The sequence below is a fragment of the Entelurus aequoreus genome, linkage group LG28, assembly GCF_033978785.1.
Source record: "Entelurus aequoreus isolate RoL-2023_Sb linkage group LG28, RoL_Eaeq_v1.1, whole genome shotgun sequence".
Classification (NCBI taxonomy): domain Eukaryota; kingdom Metazoa; phylum Chordata; class Actinopteri; order Syngnathiformes; family Syngnathidae; genus Entelurus; species Entelurus aequoreus.
This window is the reverse complement of record NC_084758.1, coordinates 15,941,006-15,959,318: the sequence shown is the minus strand read 5'-3', so window position 1 is coordinate 15,959,318 and position 18,313 is coordinate 15,941,006. Positions and strand designations below refer to the sequence as shown.

At 40.9% G+C, this 18,313-nt stretch overlaps 1 protein-coding gene across 1 annotated transcript; it reads left to right on the top strand.

The window, feature by feature from the left end:
• The first annotated feature begins 267 nt into the window (after window positions 1-267).
• Window positions 268-17,991, top strand: LOC133644849 (gastrula zinc finger protein XlCGF48.2-like). Its single transcript, XM_062039594.1, has 4 exons — window positions 268-725; window positions 812-949; window positions 9,486-9,644; window positions 16,622-17,991. Exons 3-4 carry the CDS (start codon window positions 9,560-9,562, stop codon window positions 17,800-17,802), a joined length of 1,266 nt encoding a protein of 421 aa, XP_061895578.1. The 5' UTR covers window positions 268-725; window positions 812-949; window positions 9,486-9,559; the 3' UTR covers window positions 17,803-17,991.
• Window positions 17,992-18,313: the final 322 nt, after the last annotated feature.

Sequence of the window (18,313 nt, the reverse complement as noted above, 5' to 3'; positions counted from 1 at the left end):
AACTTAAATGTATATCTGCGGCCTAACAAAAGGTAGACTTTCAAATGATCAGTATTGTGAACTGATGTAAATAAAGTATTTAAAAAACGATCGATTTATTTGCCATTTATTTGCTCTTTTCGGTTTCAAAAGACTGTATTTTTAGGAACGTTTGTTTTATTTTGTAGTAGTCTTTTATATGACATTGTTATTCAAATAAAGATGACAAAATAGAAAACCATGGTAACTGTGAGGGCGGGCACGATAATAACTGCCGTAAAATAGGTTGGACCAAAGTGACGTAACTTCACGCATGCGTGGACCAATCGTGTAAGAGGAAAAAACAAGATGGCGTTTCATGATGAAGACGTTCGTGTGTCTATAATAGTTTTGTGTTCTTAATCAGTGCGTACGTGTACACAAAAATGTTGTTTCATAGAGAAAACGTCGTTAATATTTGTTTCTGTGCGATACATTGGTCAAAGTGCACTTTGACGCTTTTCCTGCGAGTTTAGCTTGTTACTTAATTAGCTTAGCATGTTAGCTGCTAACACGTCACTTAGCAGAGATCAAGTGTGAGTGTGAAGTGTTGTGATTGTGTCAAACTGTGCGAAAGAACGTACGAAGAGGACCTTTCTTCAACAAAAGAGAATAAACGGGACAAGCGGTAGAAATGGATGGATGGATGGATCAACTACTGGACGCTGTTTTCAAGAAACATCAGGTTTCTTGAAAACACAGAACAGGTTGGTTTACTTCTTGCTACCACATGTTTACTAACTTTATATTTCATTATTAACACTATTCTTAAACATATATATATTGTCTATAGGGTGTATTCACCTGACGTCACGTCCGGCTCATATAACTATGTGAGCCTAGAAGTCTTCAACAAAAGAGAAGAACGAGCAACGACATCAACTACTGGACGCTGTTTTCAAGAAACATCAAGTTGTGTTACACAAAGCAGGTTTGTTTACTTCTTACTCTCCCATGTTTACTAATTTTATATTTCATTATTAACACTATACTTAAACATATATATTACCTACAGCAGTGTTTTTGCGGCACACTAGTGTGCCGTGAGATACAGTCTGGTGTGCCGTGGGAGATTATCTAATTTCACCTATTTGGGTTAAAAATATTTTTTGCAAACCAGTAATTATAGTCTGCAAATTATGTCTTATTGTTGAGTGTCGGTGCTGTCTAGAGCTGGCAGAGTAACCGTGTAATACTCTTCCATATCAGCCGGTAGCTAATTGCTTTGTAAATGTCGGAAACAGCGGGAGGCAGCGTGCGTAAAAAGGTGTCTAATACTTAAACCGAAAATAAACAAAAGGTGAGTGCCCCTAAGAAAAGGCAGTGAAACTTAGGGAAGGCTATGTAGAACAAAACTAGGCTACAAAGTAAATAAAAACAGAATGCTGGACGACAGCAAAGACTTACTGTGGAGCAAAGACGGCGTCCATAATGTACATCCGAACATGACATGACAATCAACAATGTCCACACAAAGGATAAAAACAACTGATATATTCTTGATTGCTAAAACAAAGTAGATGCGGGAAATATCGCTCAAAGGAAGACATGAGACTGCTACAGGGAAATACCAAAACAAAAGAAAAAGCCACCAAAATAGGAGCGCAAGACAAGAACTAAAACAGCAAAAAAGTCCAAATAAGTCACGGCGTGATGTGACAGGTTGTGACAGTACACCTACCGTATTTTCCGCACTACAAGGCGCACCGGATTATAAGGCGCACCTTCAATGAATGGCCTATTTTAAAACTTTGTTCATATACAAGGCGCACCGCATTATAAGGCGCATAGAATAGACGCTACAGTAGAGGCTGGGGTTACGTTATGCATCCATTAGATGGAGCTGCGCTAAAGGGAATGTCAACAAAACAAATAGTGATTGTACTGACACTTCTACTTGCTGCTCTCTGTTCAACAACCCACTGTTCCAGTTTGTCCTCCAACTGTAGCCATCTCGCTTTGTTCCCTCGGAAACTCTGTTTAGTCTTCTTTACTTGGCGCAGGTCATCATGTTGCTTCCTCCACTTCCGCACCATTGATTCGTTAATGTTCAATTCTCTCGCTGCTGCTCTATTCCCGTGTTCTACTGCGTGACTGATCGCCTTGAGTTTAAACTCTGCGTCGTAAGCGTGTCTCTTAATAGGAGCCATTTTTGGGTCTTTACATAAAGTTTAGGTCTCGCAACTACGGGACTTCATTTTCCCCCGTAGAAGTAGAAGTTCTTCTTCTACGGTAAGCAGCCGCCAACTTAATTTTCCCCCGTAGAAGAAGAAGCGCTTCTTCTTCTACGGGGGAAAATTAAAGGCCTACTGAAATGATTTTTTTTTATTTAAACGGGAATAGCAGATCCATTCTATGTGTCATACTTGATCATTTCGCGATATTGCCATATTTTTGCTGAAAGGATTTAGTAGAGAAAATCGACGATAAAGTTCGCAACTTTTGCTCGCTGATAAAAAAAGCCTTGCCTGTACCGGAAGTAGCGTGACGTCACAGGAGCGAGAGAGATTCGGACCGAGAAAGTGACGATTACCCCATTAATTTGAGCGAGGATGAAAGATTCGTAGATGAGGAACGTTACAGTGAAGGACTTGAGAGGCAGTGATGGACGTATCTTTTTTCGCTCTGACCGTAACTTAGGTACAAGGGCTCATTGGATTCCACACACTCTCCTTTTTCTATTGTGGATCACGGATTTGTATTTTAAACCACCTCGGATACTATATCCTCTTGAAAATGAGAGTCGAGCACGCGAAATGGACATTTAAAGTGACTTTTATCTCCAAGACAATACATCGGTGACACACTTAGCTACTGAGCTAGCGTGATAGCATCGTTCTCAAATGAAGATAGAAACAAAAGAAATAAACCCCTGACTGGAAGGATAGACAGAAGAGCAACAATACTATTAAACCATGTACATGTAACTACACGGTTAAAAATTCTCAGCCTGGTAAGGCTTAACAATGCTGTTGCTAACGACGCTAAGGCTAATTTAGCAACTTAGCAACCGGACCTCACAGAACTATGATGAAAACATTAGCCCTACGCCAGCCAGCCCTCATCGTCCCATCAACAGCCGTGCTCACCTGCGTTCCAGCGATCAACGGCGTGACGAAGGACTTCATCCGTGGGTTTGGCGGCAAGCATCGGCTAGGCGTCTGCTATCAGGGTAAGTAGTCCTTGTTGTGTTGCTGTAAGTATTGTACTTAGCCGCTAAGACACCGATCGATCCCACCTACAACATTCTTCTTTGCAGCCTCCATTGTTCATTAAACAAATTGCAAAAGATTCAGCAACACAGATGTCCAGAATACTGTGGAATTTTGTCGAAGAAAACAAGAGGTTTTTGTATCGGGTCCGACGGGGTCCAACCACTTCCGTGGATTTTCTGACGTCACGCGCATAAATCATATCCAAATAAGTTTTTCAACCGGAAGTGTGGCGGGAATTTTAAAATTGCACTTTATATGTTAACCCGGCCGTATTGGCATGTGTTGCAATGTAAAGATTTCATCATTGATATATAAACTATCAGACTGCGTGGTCGCTAGTAGTGGCTTTCAGTATGCCTTTAAGCAGCCGTAGGAGGGGGAAAATGAAGTCAGCGTAGTTACTGTAGTTGCGAGACCTGTTGTGGCTCAATATTGGTCCATATATAAGGCGCACTTTCAGCTTTTGAGGAAATTGGAGGTTTTTAGGTGTGCCTTATAGTGCGGCTCATATAAAAAATATACAACATAAGGTGGCAAGAAACATTTCAATAATGAACAAAGCAAAATATGTCCTGAACCAAAAATCACTTCATGTTCTCTACTGCTCACTAGTGTTGCCATATCTGAGTTATTGTGTAGAAATATGGGGAAACAACTACAAATGTGCGCTTCATTCATTAACCGTGTTACAAAAAAGATCAATTAGACTGATACATAATGTTGGGTACAGAGAACATACCCAACAAACCCTTTATTTATTGAGTCAAACATATTGAATTTCAATGATTTGGTAAAATTGCAAACAGCTAAAATGATGTACAAAGCAAACTATAAACTGCTACCCAATAATGTACAACAATTCTTCTCAACTAAAGAGGAAAAATATAACCTTGGAGGAAAAGCTAACTTAAAGCATTTGTATTAGCCTTTGACTTAGACTTCCTTTTATTGTCATTTCAATTTGAACTTTACAGTACAGATAAGAACGACATTTCGTTGCATTAGCTCGTTGTAGTGCAGGATAAAAGAGCAATGAGGTGCAGATATAAATAAATAGATTACTGTACAGATAAATATATTGCACTTTTGCATATGCATCCACATTTATGGATGTATGTTATATTGTATGCTCGTACGACACTAAAAACCTTTAGCATATCAGTATGTGGAGTTAAACAATGGAATGGATTAAGTAAAGAAGTTAAACAATGCACTGATATGATCCAGTTTAAGAGGTTGTTCAAATTAATAGTGCTTACAAAGTAGAAAGAAGAATTATGAGAAATATCTTCAACCTTATTGAAAACGGGATATTCTTCATTTCAGTATGTTTATCACGACTGACTTAATTATATATTGCAAGAACTGCTGTATTAATTATTCGATGATGTAACTGTGTTACAAAAAGAAGACAGTAAATGAACATATGTATTGTAAACGCTCTGAAGTGGGAAAGTCCTACTCCTTTTCGGACATGATGTAAAGAGAAATGATATGACATTTTGTGATGTACTATACTGTAAGTGTGTTAGAAATTGAGAAAAGAAAGAAAGAACGGCCCGTGCAACAAACATGGCTGTACACGCAAAGTTAAATCATGTAATGCCACCTTACCCGAGCAAAAACGATGCACAATTTATCCAGGATAATCTTGATACCAATTTGCTTGACCCAGCCACACACAAACAAGTTGTAGACCTCCATGCTTTTCCAAGTTTTCATCTGTTTTGTCAGTTAGAATGATGTCACTGGAGTTTGACATGTCTGGGATCGCGACAGACAAATAATCCTTGGGATCACTCGACAAATCTTTGTATTTTGATAACGTATTGGGGTAGATTGCATTGCATAGTTACATTTTTTTGCTCGTATCTTCTTTTAGTAGTCAGAGCGAGACCCCTTGCGTAATCAGATAGGTGGGACTCTGTTTGCTGCACAGTAGCGATATTGGTTTAGTCGCCCACCACTCTGTTTACTTCCCTTCAAAAGTCACATGACAGAATACAACCTATAGGAAGATGGATTGTCTTGTAAGGATGATGCACTGCTTTGTTTTGATATTGTTCATGAAAACTGGACCGTTTCAGACACAATATTCATGAGAGGTTGATGTTCCTCTCACTCTGTACCAATGTGTATCAACGTGTTTACACAAAACTCACACAGTCCCCAAATATGTTTGACATCGTAATCAATATAATTCATAGTTTCATGGCTAATATCACTTCCTGATTCTGACTTACATGCGTCAATGAGTGAAAGTAAATATTTATTGTCAATCATCTTTCAATAGCCAAAGTAGTCAACACTTGAATTATTAAAAAACATACAAGGGACGGACCTTCCTTCAGCGTGTCGTAGATCGTCTCTCAAGGTGAATGTGGGAGCTCTGCTTCTAAGAGGAATTGTTGATTGAGATACTCCGATATTAGAACATGTTTTGATAAAAGTTCCTTTTGTGGCTAGGACAGAATAGTTTTTCCATATTTTGATCAGTTAATAATAATAATAATAATACATTTGACTGCTAAGGAGCCTTTCTCGGCACTCAAGGACACCGTACAAAAACCAAACAATAAAATCAATTGGATAAAAACAACAACAAAAATATCTAACGTTTACAGTGAATAAGCAGTCAGGAATAGGTGTGTTTTGAGTCTTGATTTAAAGAGGGAAATTGAGACTATACCCTGTTGATATATGTATGCATGTGACAGAATAAAAATTTAAGTTTAAAAAAAAAAAAAAAGCTCTGTTTTCATCTCAAAATTCCACAGTATTCTGGACATCTGTGTTGGTGAATCTTTTGCAATTTGTTTAATGAACAATGAAGACTGCAAAGAAGAAAGCTGTAGGTGGGATCGGTGTATTAGCAGCTGGCTGTAGCAACACAACCAGGAGGCCTTTGACTTGGATAGCAGACGCGCTAGCCGCCGACAGCACGGATGATCGGGTGAAGTCTTTCGTCCTTCCGTCGATCGCTAGAACGCATGTGAGCACGGGTGTTGATGAGCAGATGAGGGCTGGCTGGCGTTGGTGGAGCGCTAATGTTTTTATCATAGCTCTGTGAGTTCCCGTTGCTAAGTTAGCTTCAATGGCGTCGTTAGCAACAGCATTGTTAATCTTCGCCAAGCTGGAAACCGTGTATTTGCATGTCCATGGTTTAATAGTATTGTTGATTTTCTGTCTATCCTTACAGTCAGGGGTTTATTTCTTTTGTTTATATCTGCATTTGAGCCCGATGCTATCACGTTAGCTCCGTAGCTAAAGTGTTTCGCCAATGTATTGTCATGGAGATAAAAGTCACTGTGAATGTCCATTTCGCGTTCTCGACTCTCATTTTCAAGAGGATATAGTATCCCAGGTGGTTTAAAATACAAATCCGTGATCCACAATAGAAAAAGGAGAAAGTGTGGAATCCAATGAGCCAGCTTGTACCTAAGTTACGGTCAGAGCGAAAAAAGATACGTCCTGCACTGCACTATAGTCCTTCACTCTCACTTTCCTCATTCACGAATCTTTCATCCTCGCTCAAATTAATGGGGTAATCGTCGCTTTCTCGGTCCGAATCTCTCTCGCTGCTGTTGTAAACAATGGGGAAATGTGAGCAGCACTCCAGCTTGTGACGTCACGCTACTTCCGGTAGGGGCAAGGCTTTTTTTTTATCAGCGACCAAAAGTTGCGAACTTTATCGTCGTTGTTCTCTACTAAATCCTTTCAGCAAAAATATGGCAATATCGCGAAATGATCAAGTATGACACATATAATGGATCTGCTATCCCCGTTTAAATAAAAAAAATTCATTTCAGTAGGCCTTTAATATAAAGGGGCAGTGAGATGGATGGGTGAAGAGGACCTTAGGGAATGTGAGGGCGTGGCGACATGATATGACGGGGAAAGGTTATGAATAGCTTTGAAAGTGAGGAGAATTATTTTAAATTGGATACTGTGTTCGATGGGTAATGTGGAGAATATGGAGAAGAGTATATTTTTAAGTGTTCTTTCTTTAGCCATGGTCATGTTTAAAGCAGCTAATATTTTCCCATGTGTACACTTTGTGTTTTTGCCTTATGCTCGTTAGTGAACTCTGTGTTTCACCTTGAAGGCCTGGAATGTCAGCTGGGAGTATAATGTACTCCCTTTTTGTGGAGAACAACCAGGCTGTATTTCTCTCTGGGCCGGAGGAGCTGTTTTCGTACTAAATAAGCTGACTCTTTCCGTTTAATTTTTAGACCGCTTCATGCTGCTGATATTGTCACACTGTAGGGGCGGGTCTCCTAAAGCTTTATTAAAACTGTCAGTCAAGTCACTTACTTGGCGCTGACCAGAACCGTACGTGTGTGACAGTCCATTACATCGTCGACTGGGAATTTAAAAGTGCCTGCCTGCAAATGTAATTTTTATCTGAGTTTGATACATTTGTATTATTTGCACAGCTATGTTATTTATTTTACGTAGAAATAATTTTTTCTGTGCTGTTAATACCCATCTTGACTAACTGGGTTAATAAAAGTGTTTACAGTACAGTTGTCATTCACTTCAATTTCAGTGAATCTAGCTCAAAATGTAACATCTTTATATGCATACTTTCACCGGAAAATATACAGAGATATATATCCGATATCGAGTTTAAGTAAAAATATATCGAGATATACTTTTTCGTCCATATCGCCCGGCGCTACCTACAAGTAAGATTTCGGCTTTATTACTGTTGAGTTGGAGGAAATTGGATGAGAACCGCTGTTTGGGTTCACCGAGGCAGCCTGTAAGGGATGAAGGAGGAAGAGAAGCAGTGGGTTTGGTAGAGAGGTAGAGCTGGGTGTCATCCGCATGACAGTGAAAATGTATTTTAAATCTAAGGAAAATATTGCCAAGGGGAAGAATGTAGATCAGTGGTTCTTAACCTTGTTGGAGGTACCGAACCCCACCAGTTTCATATGCGCATTCACTGAACCCTTCTTTAGTGAAAAATAAAATGTTTTTTTTTGTCAAATTCAAGACAAAGTTATATGTTTTTGGTAACACTTTAGTATGGGGAACATATTCTAAGTAACAAAGACTTAATTTAGAGTTATTTGGACACTAGGGGAACATATTCTAAGTAATAAAGACTTAATTTTGAGTTATTTGGTTAGGGTTAGGGCATACTTGCCAACCTTGAGACCTCCGAATTCGAGAGATGGAGGAAAGGGGGGGTTGAGGTTGGGGGCCGGGGTTTGGTGGTAGCGGGGGGTGTATATTGTAGCGTCCCGGAAGAGTTAGTGCTGCAAGGGGTTTGGTGTGTGTTCACAGTGTGGCGCATATTTGTAACAGTGTTAAAGTTGTTTATACGGCCACCCTAGTGTGACCTGTATGGCTGTTGATCAAGTATGCTTTGCATTCACTTAAGTGTGTGTAAAAGCCCCAAATATTGTGTGACTAGGCCGGCATGCTGTTTGTTTGGAGGAACAGCGGACGTGAAGACAAGTTGAAGAGGACGCTAAAGACAGTGCCTTTAAGGCAATATTGTTGTCCGGGTGAAAATCGGGAGAATTTTGGCAGAATTTCGGGAGAATGGTTGCCCCGGGAGATTTACGGGAGGGGCACTGAAATTCGGGAGTCTCCTGGGAAAATCGGGAGGGTTGGCAAGTATGGGTTAGGGCCAGGGTTAGAGGGTTAGGGTTATAATAAGGCCATGCTGAATAAGGCTATAATAAGTACTTAATAATGACTAGTTAAGAGCCAATATGTTACTAATTTGCATTTTAATAAGCAACTAATTAATGGTGAATATGTTCCCCATACTAAAGTGTTACCATGTTTTTTTTACTGGTGCATAAAATGAACCGTGCATGAACATCACCTTGTTCAAACAACAAAACCAACACAGTGCATAAACTCACAACAAATAACACACCTGCAAATCAGTCAGCTGTTGCCGTATCTGTAATACGCCGATGGGGAGAAGTTTGTATTTACACGATGAGTCGGGTGTGTTTTGACCTCCGCCGAACCCCTGAGGCCGACTCACCGAACCCCTAGGGTTCGATCGAACCCAGGTTAAGAACCACTGATGTAGATGATAAAAAGCAGGGGATCAAGAACAGAGCCCTGGGGCACACCAGAGAAAACGGGAGACGGAGGGGATTGGATGAACAGAGTTTAACAAACTGAGTGTGGTGCAGTATTTCATTGTGTCAACAGTGTCGGTCAAAAACTACTTCTATTGTCTATTCATATTATTTCTTTATTATTTCTTTATTTACCCAACAGACGTCCAGCAGCCTCCTCAAATAAAAGAGGAAGTGGAGGAACTGTGGGTCACTCAGGAGGAGGCTGATCTCACCATGTTTCCACTGACTGTTGTCTCTGTGAAGACTGAAGACCGTGAAGACAAACCACCTGAGTCCTCACGGCTTCAGCACAGTCCAAGTAAGCAGAACATCCAGATGTCATCAAATTCAATGTTTGAAAAACAGATGTTCATTCACAGACCACAGTTGTGACTAAAGAAGGAGATATACCGTATTTTCCGGATTATAAGGCGCACTGCCGACTAATGGTCTATTTTCAATCTTTTTTCATATATAAGGCGCAACGGATTATAGGGCGCATTAAAGGAGTCATATTAATATATATTTTTTCTACATGGTGGTTCTTTGGTCAAAATGTTGCATAGATGATGTTTTACAGATCATCTTCAAGCCGCTTTCTGACAGTCGCTTCTGGATGCAGCGTTTTGTGGGCGGTCTTATTTACGTGGCTCACCTTCGACAGCGTCTTCTCCCCGTCATCTTTGTTGTAGCGGTGTAGCGTGCAAGGACGGGAGTGGAAAAAGTGTCAACAGATGGAGCTAACTGTTTTAATGACATTTAGGCTTTACTTCAATTAATAACGGAGCAGCATCTCCTCCCGTGAAAAAAAGTAAAACTAACTAAAGTTCCTTGGGTGAATAATGTAAACTCACTACACCGGTATGTTTTAGCGCTTTCATGGCGAGTCTACTGAATCAAAAAACACAGGACGAGATGTTGAACAGTCCCGTGTGCCAAATGTGGTGAGTACTCACTCGAGATGTCCTTGTTGTTGGGAGTGGTAGACAGACAGGTGGGGGGTGGGATGTTCTTATGAGTTGTGTGGGATATGAGACTTGGTCAGGGTTCAATTCCAGGACAATTGGACAAGAGACACATCTTCAGTAGTGTGTGGTGGATTGTCCAAAGCTTAAACAGCAACAAAAATGAGTTTAGTACAAAAAGTTTATTTACCCTTATTCAAAAGTGCAAGTCGGATTGAGCTGTCCCTGCAGACAAACAAAACGTCCTCCGGAGGACACACGAATCAAGCAATCTTTCTGAGTCCTGGTCTCCTGGCCATTTTTATCTGTTTCCCCATGCGTTTATCTGTTTTCCTCGTGCGTCACGGTTTTGTTGTTTTCGACCTGTCTGTTTCATAACAACCTCGAATCCCTTAGTCATACTTAGACAATCAAAACATTTTGTAGACAGGTTGGCACGACTTCATATTCAACTTTGTCCTACATCTGGTCTATTCAATGGTATAGAATAGAAGAGAAATGAAATGAGCAGACATTCTTAAAGGCCTACTGAAATGAATTTTTTTTATTTAAACGGGGATAGCAGATCTATTCTATGTGTCATACTTGATCATTTCGCGATATTGCCATATTTTTGCTGAAAGGATTTAGTATAGAACAACGACGATAAAGATTGCAACTTTGGGTATCTGATAAAAAAAAGGCTTGCCCCTACCGGAAGTAGCGTGACGTAGTCAGTTGAACATATACGCAAAGTTCCCTATTGTTTACAATGATGGCCGCATGAAGTGAGAGAGATTCGGACCGAGAAAGCGACAATTTCCCCATTAATTTGAGCGAGGATGAAAGATTTGTGGATGAGTAAAGTGCAAGTGAAGGACTAGTGGGGAGTTGAAGCTATTCAGATAGGGAAGATGCTGTGAGAGCCGGGGGTGACCTGATATTCAGCTGGGAATGACTACAACAGTAAATAAACACAAGACATATATATACTCTATTAGCCACAACACAACCAGGCTTATATTTAATATGCCACAAATTAATCCTGCATAAAAACACCTGCGTGTTTGTTACGCCTTAAAAGGCCTTTAAAGGCCTTTAAAGGCCTACTGAAACCCACTACTACCGACCACGCAGTCTGATAGTTTATATATCAATGATGAAATTTTAACATTATAACACATGCCAATACGGCCGGGTTAACTTATAAAGTGACATTTTAAATTTGCCGCTAAACTTCCGGTTCGAAACGCCTCTGAGGATGACGTATGCGCGTGACGTAGACCGGCGAACACGGGTATGCCTTCCACATTGAAGCCAATACGAAAAAGCTCTGTTTTCATTTCATAATTCCACAGTATTCTGGACATCTGTGTTCGTGAATCTGTTGCAATCATGTTCATTGCATTATGGAGAAGGAAGCTGAGCAAGCAAAGAAGAAAGTTGTCGGTGCGAAATGGACGTATTTTTCGAACGTAGTCAGCAACAACAGTACACAGCCGGCGCTTCTTTGTTTACATTCCCGAAAGATGCAGTCAAGATGGAAGAACTCGGATAACAGAGACTCTAACCAGAAGGACTTTTGACTTCGATACACAGACGCCTGTAGAGAACTGGGACAACACAGACTCTTACCAGGATTACTTTGATTTGGATGACAAAGACGCAGACGTGCTACTGTTAGTATGCAGCTTTGGCTTCTAAACATTTGATCGCTTGACCGTATGTGCGCAACTTTTTTTTGCGTATGTACGTAACTTTTTTAAAATATATAAGCTTTATGAACCTTGGGTTAGGTGAACGGTCTTTTGGGCTGAGTGATTGTGTGTGTTGATCAGGTGTTTGAATTGTATTGGCGTGTTCTATGGAGCTAGGAGCTAGCATAGGAGCTAGGAGCTAGCATAACAAACACGCAGGTGTTTTTATGCAGGATTAATTTGTGGCATATTAAATATAAGCCTGGTTGTGTTGTGGCTAATAGAGTATATATATTTCTTGTGTTTATTTACCGTTGTAGTCATTCCCAGCTGAATATCAGGTACCGTGAGTATGCAGCCTTGGCTGCTAAACATTTGATAGCTTGACCGTATGTGCGCGTCACGTACGTAACTTTTTAAAAATATATAAGCTTTATTAACCTTGGGTGAGGTGAACGGTCTTTTGGGCTGAGTGATTGTGTGTGTTGATCAGGTGTTTGAATTGTATTGGCGTGTTCTATGGAGCTAGGAGCTAGCAGAGGAGCTAGGAGCTAGCGTAACAAACACGCAGGTGTTTTTATGCAGGATTAATTTGTGGCATATTAAATATAAGCCTGGTTGTGTTGTGGCTAATAGAGTATATATATGTCTTGTGTTTATTTACTGTTGTAGTCATTCCCAGCTGAATATCAGGTCACCCCCGGCTCTCACAGCATCTTCCCTATCTGAATAGCTTCCACTCCCCACTAGTCCTTCACTTGCACTTTACTCATCCACAAATCTTTCATCCTCGCTCAAATTAATGGGGAAATTGTCGCTTTCTCGGTCCGAATCTCTCTCACTTCATGCGGCCATCATTGTAAACAATAGGGAACTTTGCGTATATGTTCAACTGACTACGTCACGCTACTTCCGGTAGGGGCAAGCCTTTTTTTAATCAGATACCAAAAGTTGCAATCTTTATCGTCGTTGTTCTATACTAAATCCTTTCAGCAAAAATATGGCAATATCGCGAAATGATCAAGTATGACACATAGAATAGATCTGCTATCCCCGTTTAAATAAAAAAAATTCATTTCAGTAGGCCTTTAATAGACATGAAATATAGTTCAAAGGTCAGAAATTCTACTACAAGTGTGCCCTTGCATCATTGGGTGTTTCGGCCTTCAAACACTAGATAGATAGATAGATAGTACTTTATTGATTCCTTCAGGAGAGTTCCCTCAGGAACATTTAAAATACACCGTCCACAAGGGTGGCCCGCCAAAGGATGATCAGTCCTCAGCTTGTGTCCCGTGCTCAACTGTTCCCGAAATTCACCCTGTTACACTGCTGTTTTCGGGGCCCAACCGGGGTCGTTCCGCTTGAGGCTGCTTCTTTCAGTTGCCTCTGAGACTGCTCTGATGGTCCTCCGCAGAGCCTGACCGTGGCTGCCGAGTTCCCTCAGCAGTCTGATGGTAGACGACGCCACAAATCCTCGGCATCCCACTTCAACTGGATAGACTTTGGTGTTCCAGCCATGCTGCCTCGCTTCTTCTGCGAGCTCTGAGTAGCGCAGCTTCTTACGTTCGTAGGCCTCCTCCACAGAGTTCTCCCATGGGACTGTGACCTCTATGATGTAAGCAGTCTTCACCAAAGGGGACCAGAGCACCAAGTCTAGCCTGAGGTTGGTAGAGGCAATCTCAGGTGGGAAAACTAGCTGTTTGCCTATGTCTGCCAGCATCTTCCAGTCGCGAGCCATGTACAGGTGTCCTGCTTCTGGTTTGGTGGAAATCTGTTTGGGTGTTTTCCCGCTCTCTCGGACAAACATTGTTGTCTTCAAGGGATTGGATACTCTTGTTGGGAACTACGCATGCTCTCCAGGGCTGATGCCAAGCTCTTGAGGACCTGGTTGTGCCGCCAGGTGTATCTCCCCTGCGTGAGACAGATATAAGTAAGAACTTTACACTACTTTTATATTAGAAATGGCAACAGTGGAGGATGAATGTCCCATAACAAGTAGATAGAGAAAAAGAAGAAGCTTATCGACTACGGTGTCGGCACAGACTACAAAGGCGGACCCGCGCAATTTTTCAGGATTTATGCAGATCCCAAATACAGATCACAAGTTAAGAAAAGTTGCTTTTGCACAATATTGCGAAACAAAACGTTAAAGTTAAGTTAAAGTACCAATGATTGTCACACACACACTAGGTGTGGTGAAATGTGTCCTCTGCATTTGACCCATCCTCTTGTTCACCCCCTGGGAGGTGAGGGGAGCAGTGGGCAGCAGCGGTGGCTGCGCCCGGGAATCATTTTTGGTGACTTAACCCCCAATTCCAACCCTTGATGCTGAGTGCCAAGCAGGGAGGTAATGGCTCCCATTTTTATAGTCTTTGGTATGACTCGGCCGGGGTTTGAACTCACAACCTACCGAGGGCGGACACTCTAACCACTAGGCCACTTAGTAGGCTTAATAGATAATATGAGACAATATAAGATAATGTCTTACCTTATACACACACCATGGTAATACTCGTATGTTTAATGCGCCGACATTCCATCAAGCGGTGCGGCTTCATAGCTTATTAAAGTCGTACTAAAACATTTTGATAGATTTTTGAGCAGCGTGTGTAATGTTCTATATTTTCAATGGAACATATAAAATGTTGATGTTGTTTACTTGAGTCATATTATCATCATAGTGCAGCCTACACGTATCTCTTATGTTTGACTGCCATCTACTGGTCACACTTGTCATTACACCGTGTACCAAATAAAATTGCTTCGCGGTCGGTAAGCAAAACCAGAATCATTCCGTACATTAGGCGCACCGGGTTATAAGGCGCACTGTCAAGTTTTGAGGGGAAAAGGGGGATTTTAAGTGCGGTTTTGTCATTGTCAATAATTCTCCCCAAATATGTTTTGATATCTGACAGGGCATTTATTGGAGTTTTAGTGAGAATGCTTCTTCGGTCTGCTTTCACTGCAGCACTCACGTGGCAGTGATAATAGTATTTGTAGGAAATACATTTTATTTGTTGCAGTGGAGGTGGTATTGACACTCGGCACTGAGTATGGATATAAACACAGTTAGCAGTAGATGCTAGCAGTAGCTTCCCCAGTCAAGTTCATCCACACCAGACTCGGTCATCCATGTCTTTATGGACCTTGCTTTGTGCACTGGTGCACAGTCATGTTGGAAGAGGAAGGGCAAACTATTCCCACAAGGTTGGGGAGCATGGAATTGTCCAACATGTTTTGGTATCCTGGAGCATTCAAAGTTCCTTTCACTGGAACTAAGGGGCCAAGCCCAACTCTGGAAAAACAACCCCACACCATAATTTTTCCTCCACCAAATGTCACACTTGGCACAATGCAGTCCGAAATGTAGCGTTCTCCTGGCAACCTCCAAACCCAGACTCGTCCATCAGATTGCCAGATGGAAAAGCGTGATTCATCCCTCCAGAGAAGGCGTCTCCACTGCTCTAGAGTCCAGTGGCGACGTGCTTTACACCACTGCATCCCACGCTTTGCATTGGACTTGATGTATGGTTTAGATGCAGCTGCCCGGCCATGGAAACCCATTCCATGAAGCTCTCTGTGTACTGTACGTGGGCTAATTGGAAGGTCACATGAAGTTTGGAGCTCCATAGCAACTGACTGTGCAGAAAGTCTTTGCACTATGCGTTTCAGCGTCCGCTGACTCCTCTCTGTCAGTTTATGTGGCCTACCACTTGGTGGCTGAGTTGCTGTTGTTCCCAAACTCTTCCATTCTCTTATAATAAAGCCGACAGTTGACTTTGGAATATTTAGGAGCGAGGAAATTTCCAGACTGGATTTGTTGCACGGGTGGCATCCCATGACAGTTCCACGCTGGAAATCACTGAGAGCGGCCCATTCTTTCACAAATGTTTGTAGAGACAGTCTCCATGCCTAAGTGCTTGATTTTATACACCTGTGGCCGGGCCAAGTGATTAGGACACCTGATGTCCTATTCAAATTTTAAAACTATGGAATATGACAGAATCAGATGATTGCCGATTTTGTTGTCAGGAGCCTGAATCCACCCTACATTTGTTTTGGTATTGTCATATTGTGTCTTCGTTTTGGGTAGAAGTTGAAAAAATGTGTTTAAAGATTGGCTTGTTTATGTGGTTTCTGTTATTTTAGGAGAGTTCATTGACAGTCATGATTTAGTCAATTTATTTATAGTACTCGGTAAAAGGTTTATTTTTAAGGCCAAAAACAGATATTCACTTAGTATTTCTTTCTTTAAAACATTTATTCAGAATTTTTTAACTTTAGAAAGTTATATGGTTGAAAATGATAATGATGCCAAAAAACATAAAAAAAGATGGGAAGTCCTCAAAGGCTTATTTTGAAAATGTAATTTTGTTTATATATGATATGCAATCTGTTGTTGTGTTCCCTACTTTAAGTGTACATAAATGAAGGTGTGTGTTGCTGAAAAAAATAAATAATAATAATAATAAAAAAATAGTCTCCATTCCTAAGTGCTTGATTTTATACACTTGTGGCCGGGCCAAGTGATTAGGACACCTGATTCTGATCATTTGGATGGGTGGCCAAATACTTTTGGCAATATAGTGTATGTAAGTGCAGGACAATAATTGGACATTTCAAAAGTGTGTTTGTCTTTTTTTGTCCTGCAGACGTCTGTGAAGAACATCTTCCCGAGCAGCAGGAGTGGTCCCTTAGGATGAAGCAAGAGGAGCCACAGCAAACCCACTTTAAGGGGGAAGATGAGGACCCTCAGCCCTCACAAATTAAAGAGGAAGAAGAAGACCCACAGGCCCTTCATTTTAAAGAGGAAAATGAGGAGCCACAACCCCCTATGTTAAAAAAGAAGATGATAAGCAACAATCTCCTGCCCCACATTAAAGAGGAAGAGGAGGAACACAGCATCAGTCAGGAGGGACATTATCTTGAAGGACTGGAGGAGGTTGACGTCACCAAGGTGCCATTGACTGTTGTGATTGTGAAGAGAGAAGATGATGAGGTCAAAGGTGAAAGTGAGGAGAGGAGAGAGGTGGATTTTCCAAGCAGCAGCTCAACTCAACACGTGACAACAGAAGCTGACGGAGACCACTGTGACAAGCTTTTAGCTCCACTCTCAGATAGTGACGACACAACGTCACACTCTACTGACTCTGACGATGAAGACTCTGATGCCGATGAGACATGTCACACTGACAACACACGCTTTAAATGTTCTCACTGTGACAAAACCTTTAATTACCGGTGCAATCTGAACTCACACGTGAGAATACACACTGGAGAAAAACCATTCATGTGCTCCGTTTGTAATAAAAGATTCTCCCGGAAGGATTATTTGATAACACACACCAGTATGCACACAGACGAAAAACCCCTTGTATGTTCAGTCTGCGGTAAAGGTTTTGTGCAAATTCGTAATCTGAAAGTACACATGAGAACACACACTGGAGAAAAACCTTTTATGTGTTCCGTCTGCGGTAAATGTTTTTCTCAAAATTGTGATTTGAAAAGACACATGAACTCACACACGGGAGACAAACCGTTCGTGTGTTCAATTTGTAGTAAAAGGTTCACCCAGAAAAGAAGCTTGATTAAGCACACAAGAGTACACACTGGTGAAAAACGTTTTGTGTGTTCAGTCTGTGACAAATGTTTTATACAAAATGGGGATTTGAAAAGACACATGAGAATACACACTGGGGAGAAAATGGTGAGTTGCAGTGTGTGTAAGGAAAGATTCGCTTATAAGTACCAGTGTGACAAACACAAGTGTGCTGGTGAGACAGCAGCAGCAAATGAAGCTGCAGAATTAAAAAAAACAACATCACACATATAACAAGTGTGACATAATTGTATTGCGCGTAACACAATCTTGTTAATATGCTTTTACCATTTATAGATTAGATTTTTAGGATTAGTGGTATTATTATTAATATACAACATTGTGTACATATATTAGTAAACAATTGTCTATTTTATGTACCCTTGTTTCATGTTTTTTTTTAATAAAAACAGAACAAATAAATATTGAGTATGTATTATGTTTAATGTTGCATTTTTTTAAATTATTTATATAGTTTCCGGCTTAGTTTATCATTTATAATGACTCCTAAAAATGTGCTTACCTTTATGATTCAAATGGAAGAAATATTGAATAAGAGATAGATGAGATGAGGTGGAGACTTGTCCAGGGTGTACCCCGCCTTCCGCCCGATTGTAGCTGAGATAGGCTCCAGCGACCCCAAAAGGGAATAAGCGGTAGAAAATGGATGGATGGATAGATGAGAGGTAATTTGTGTGTCTGAGTAATGGTGCAGGGACAATAATTATTGTGTTAACAGGAATTG

Excerpts from the sequence above, each read along its gene's own strand:
- LOC133644849 (XM_062039594.1), top strand. The coding sequence starts at position 9,560 with ATGTTTCCACTGACTGTTGTCTCTGTGAAGACTGAAGACCGTGAAGAC. Across the intron at positions 9,645-16,621 it reads ACGGCTTCAGCACAGTCCAA|ACGTCTGTGAAGAACATCTT; the intron begins GTAAGCAGAACA and ends TTTGTCCTGCAG.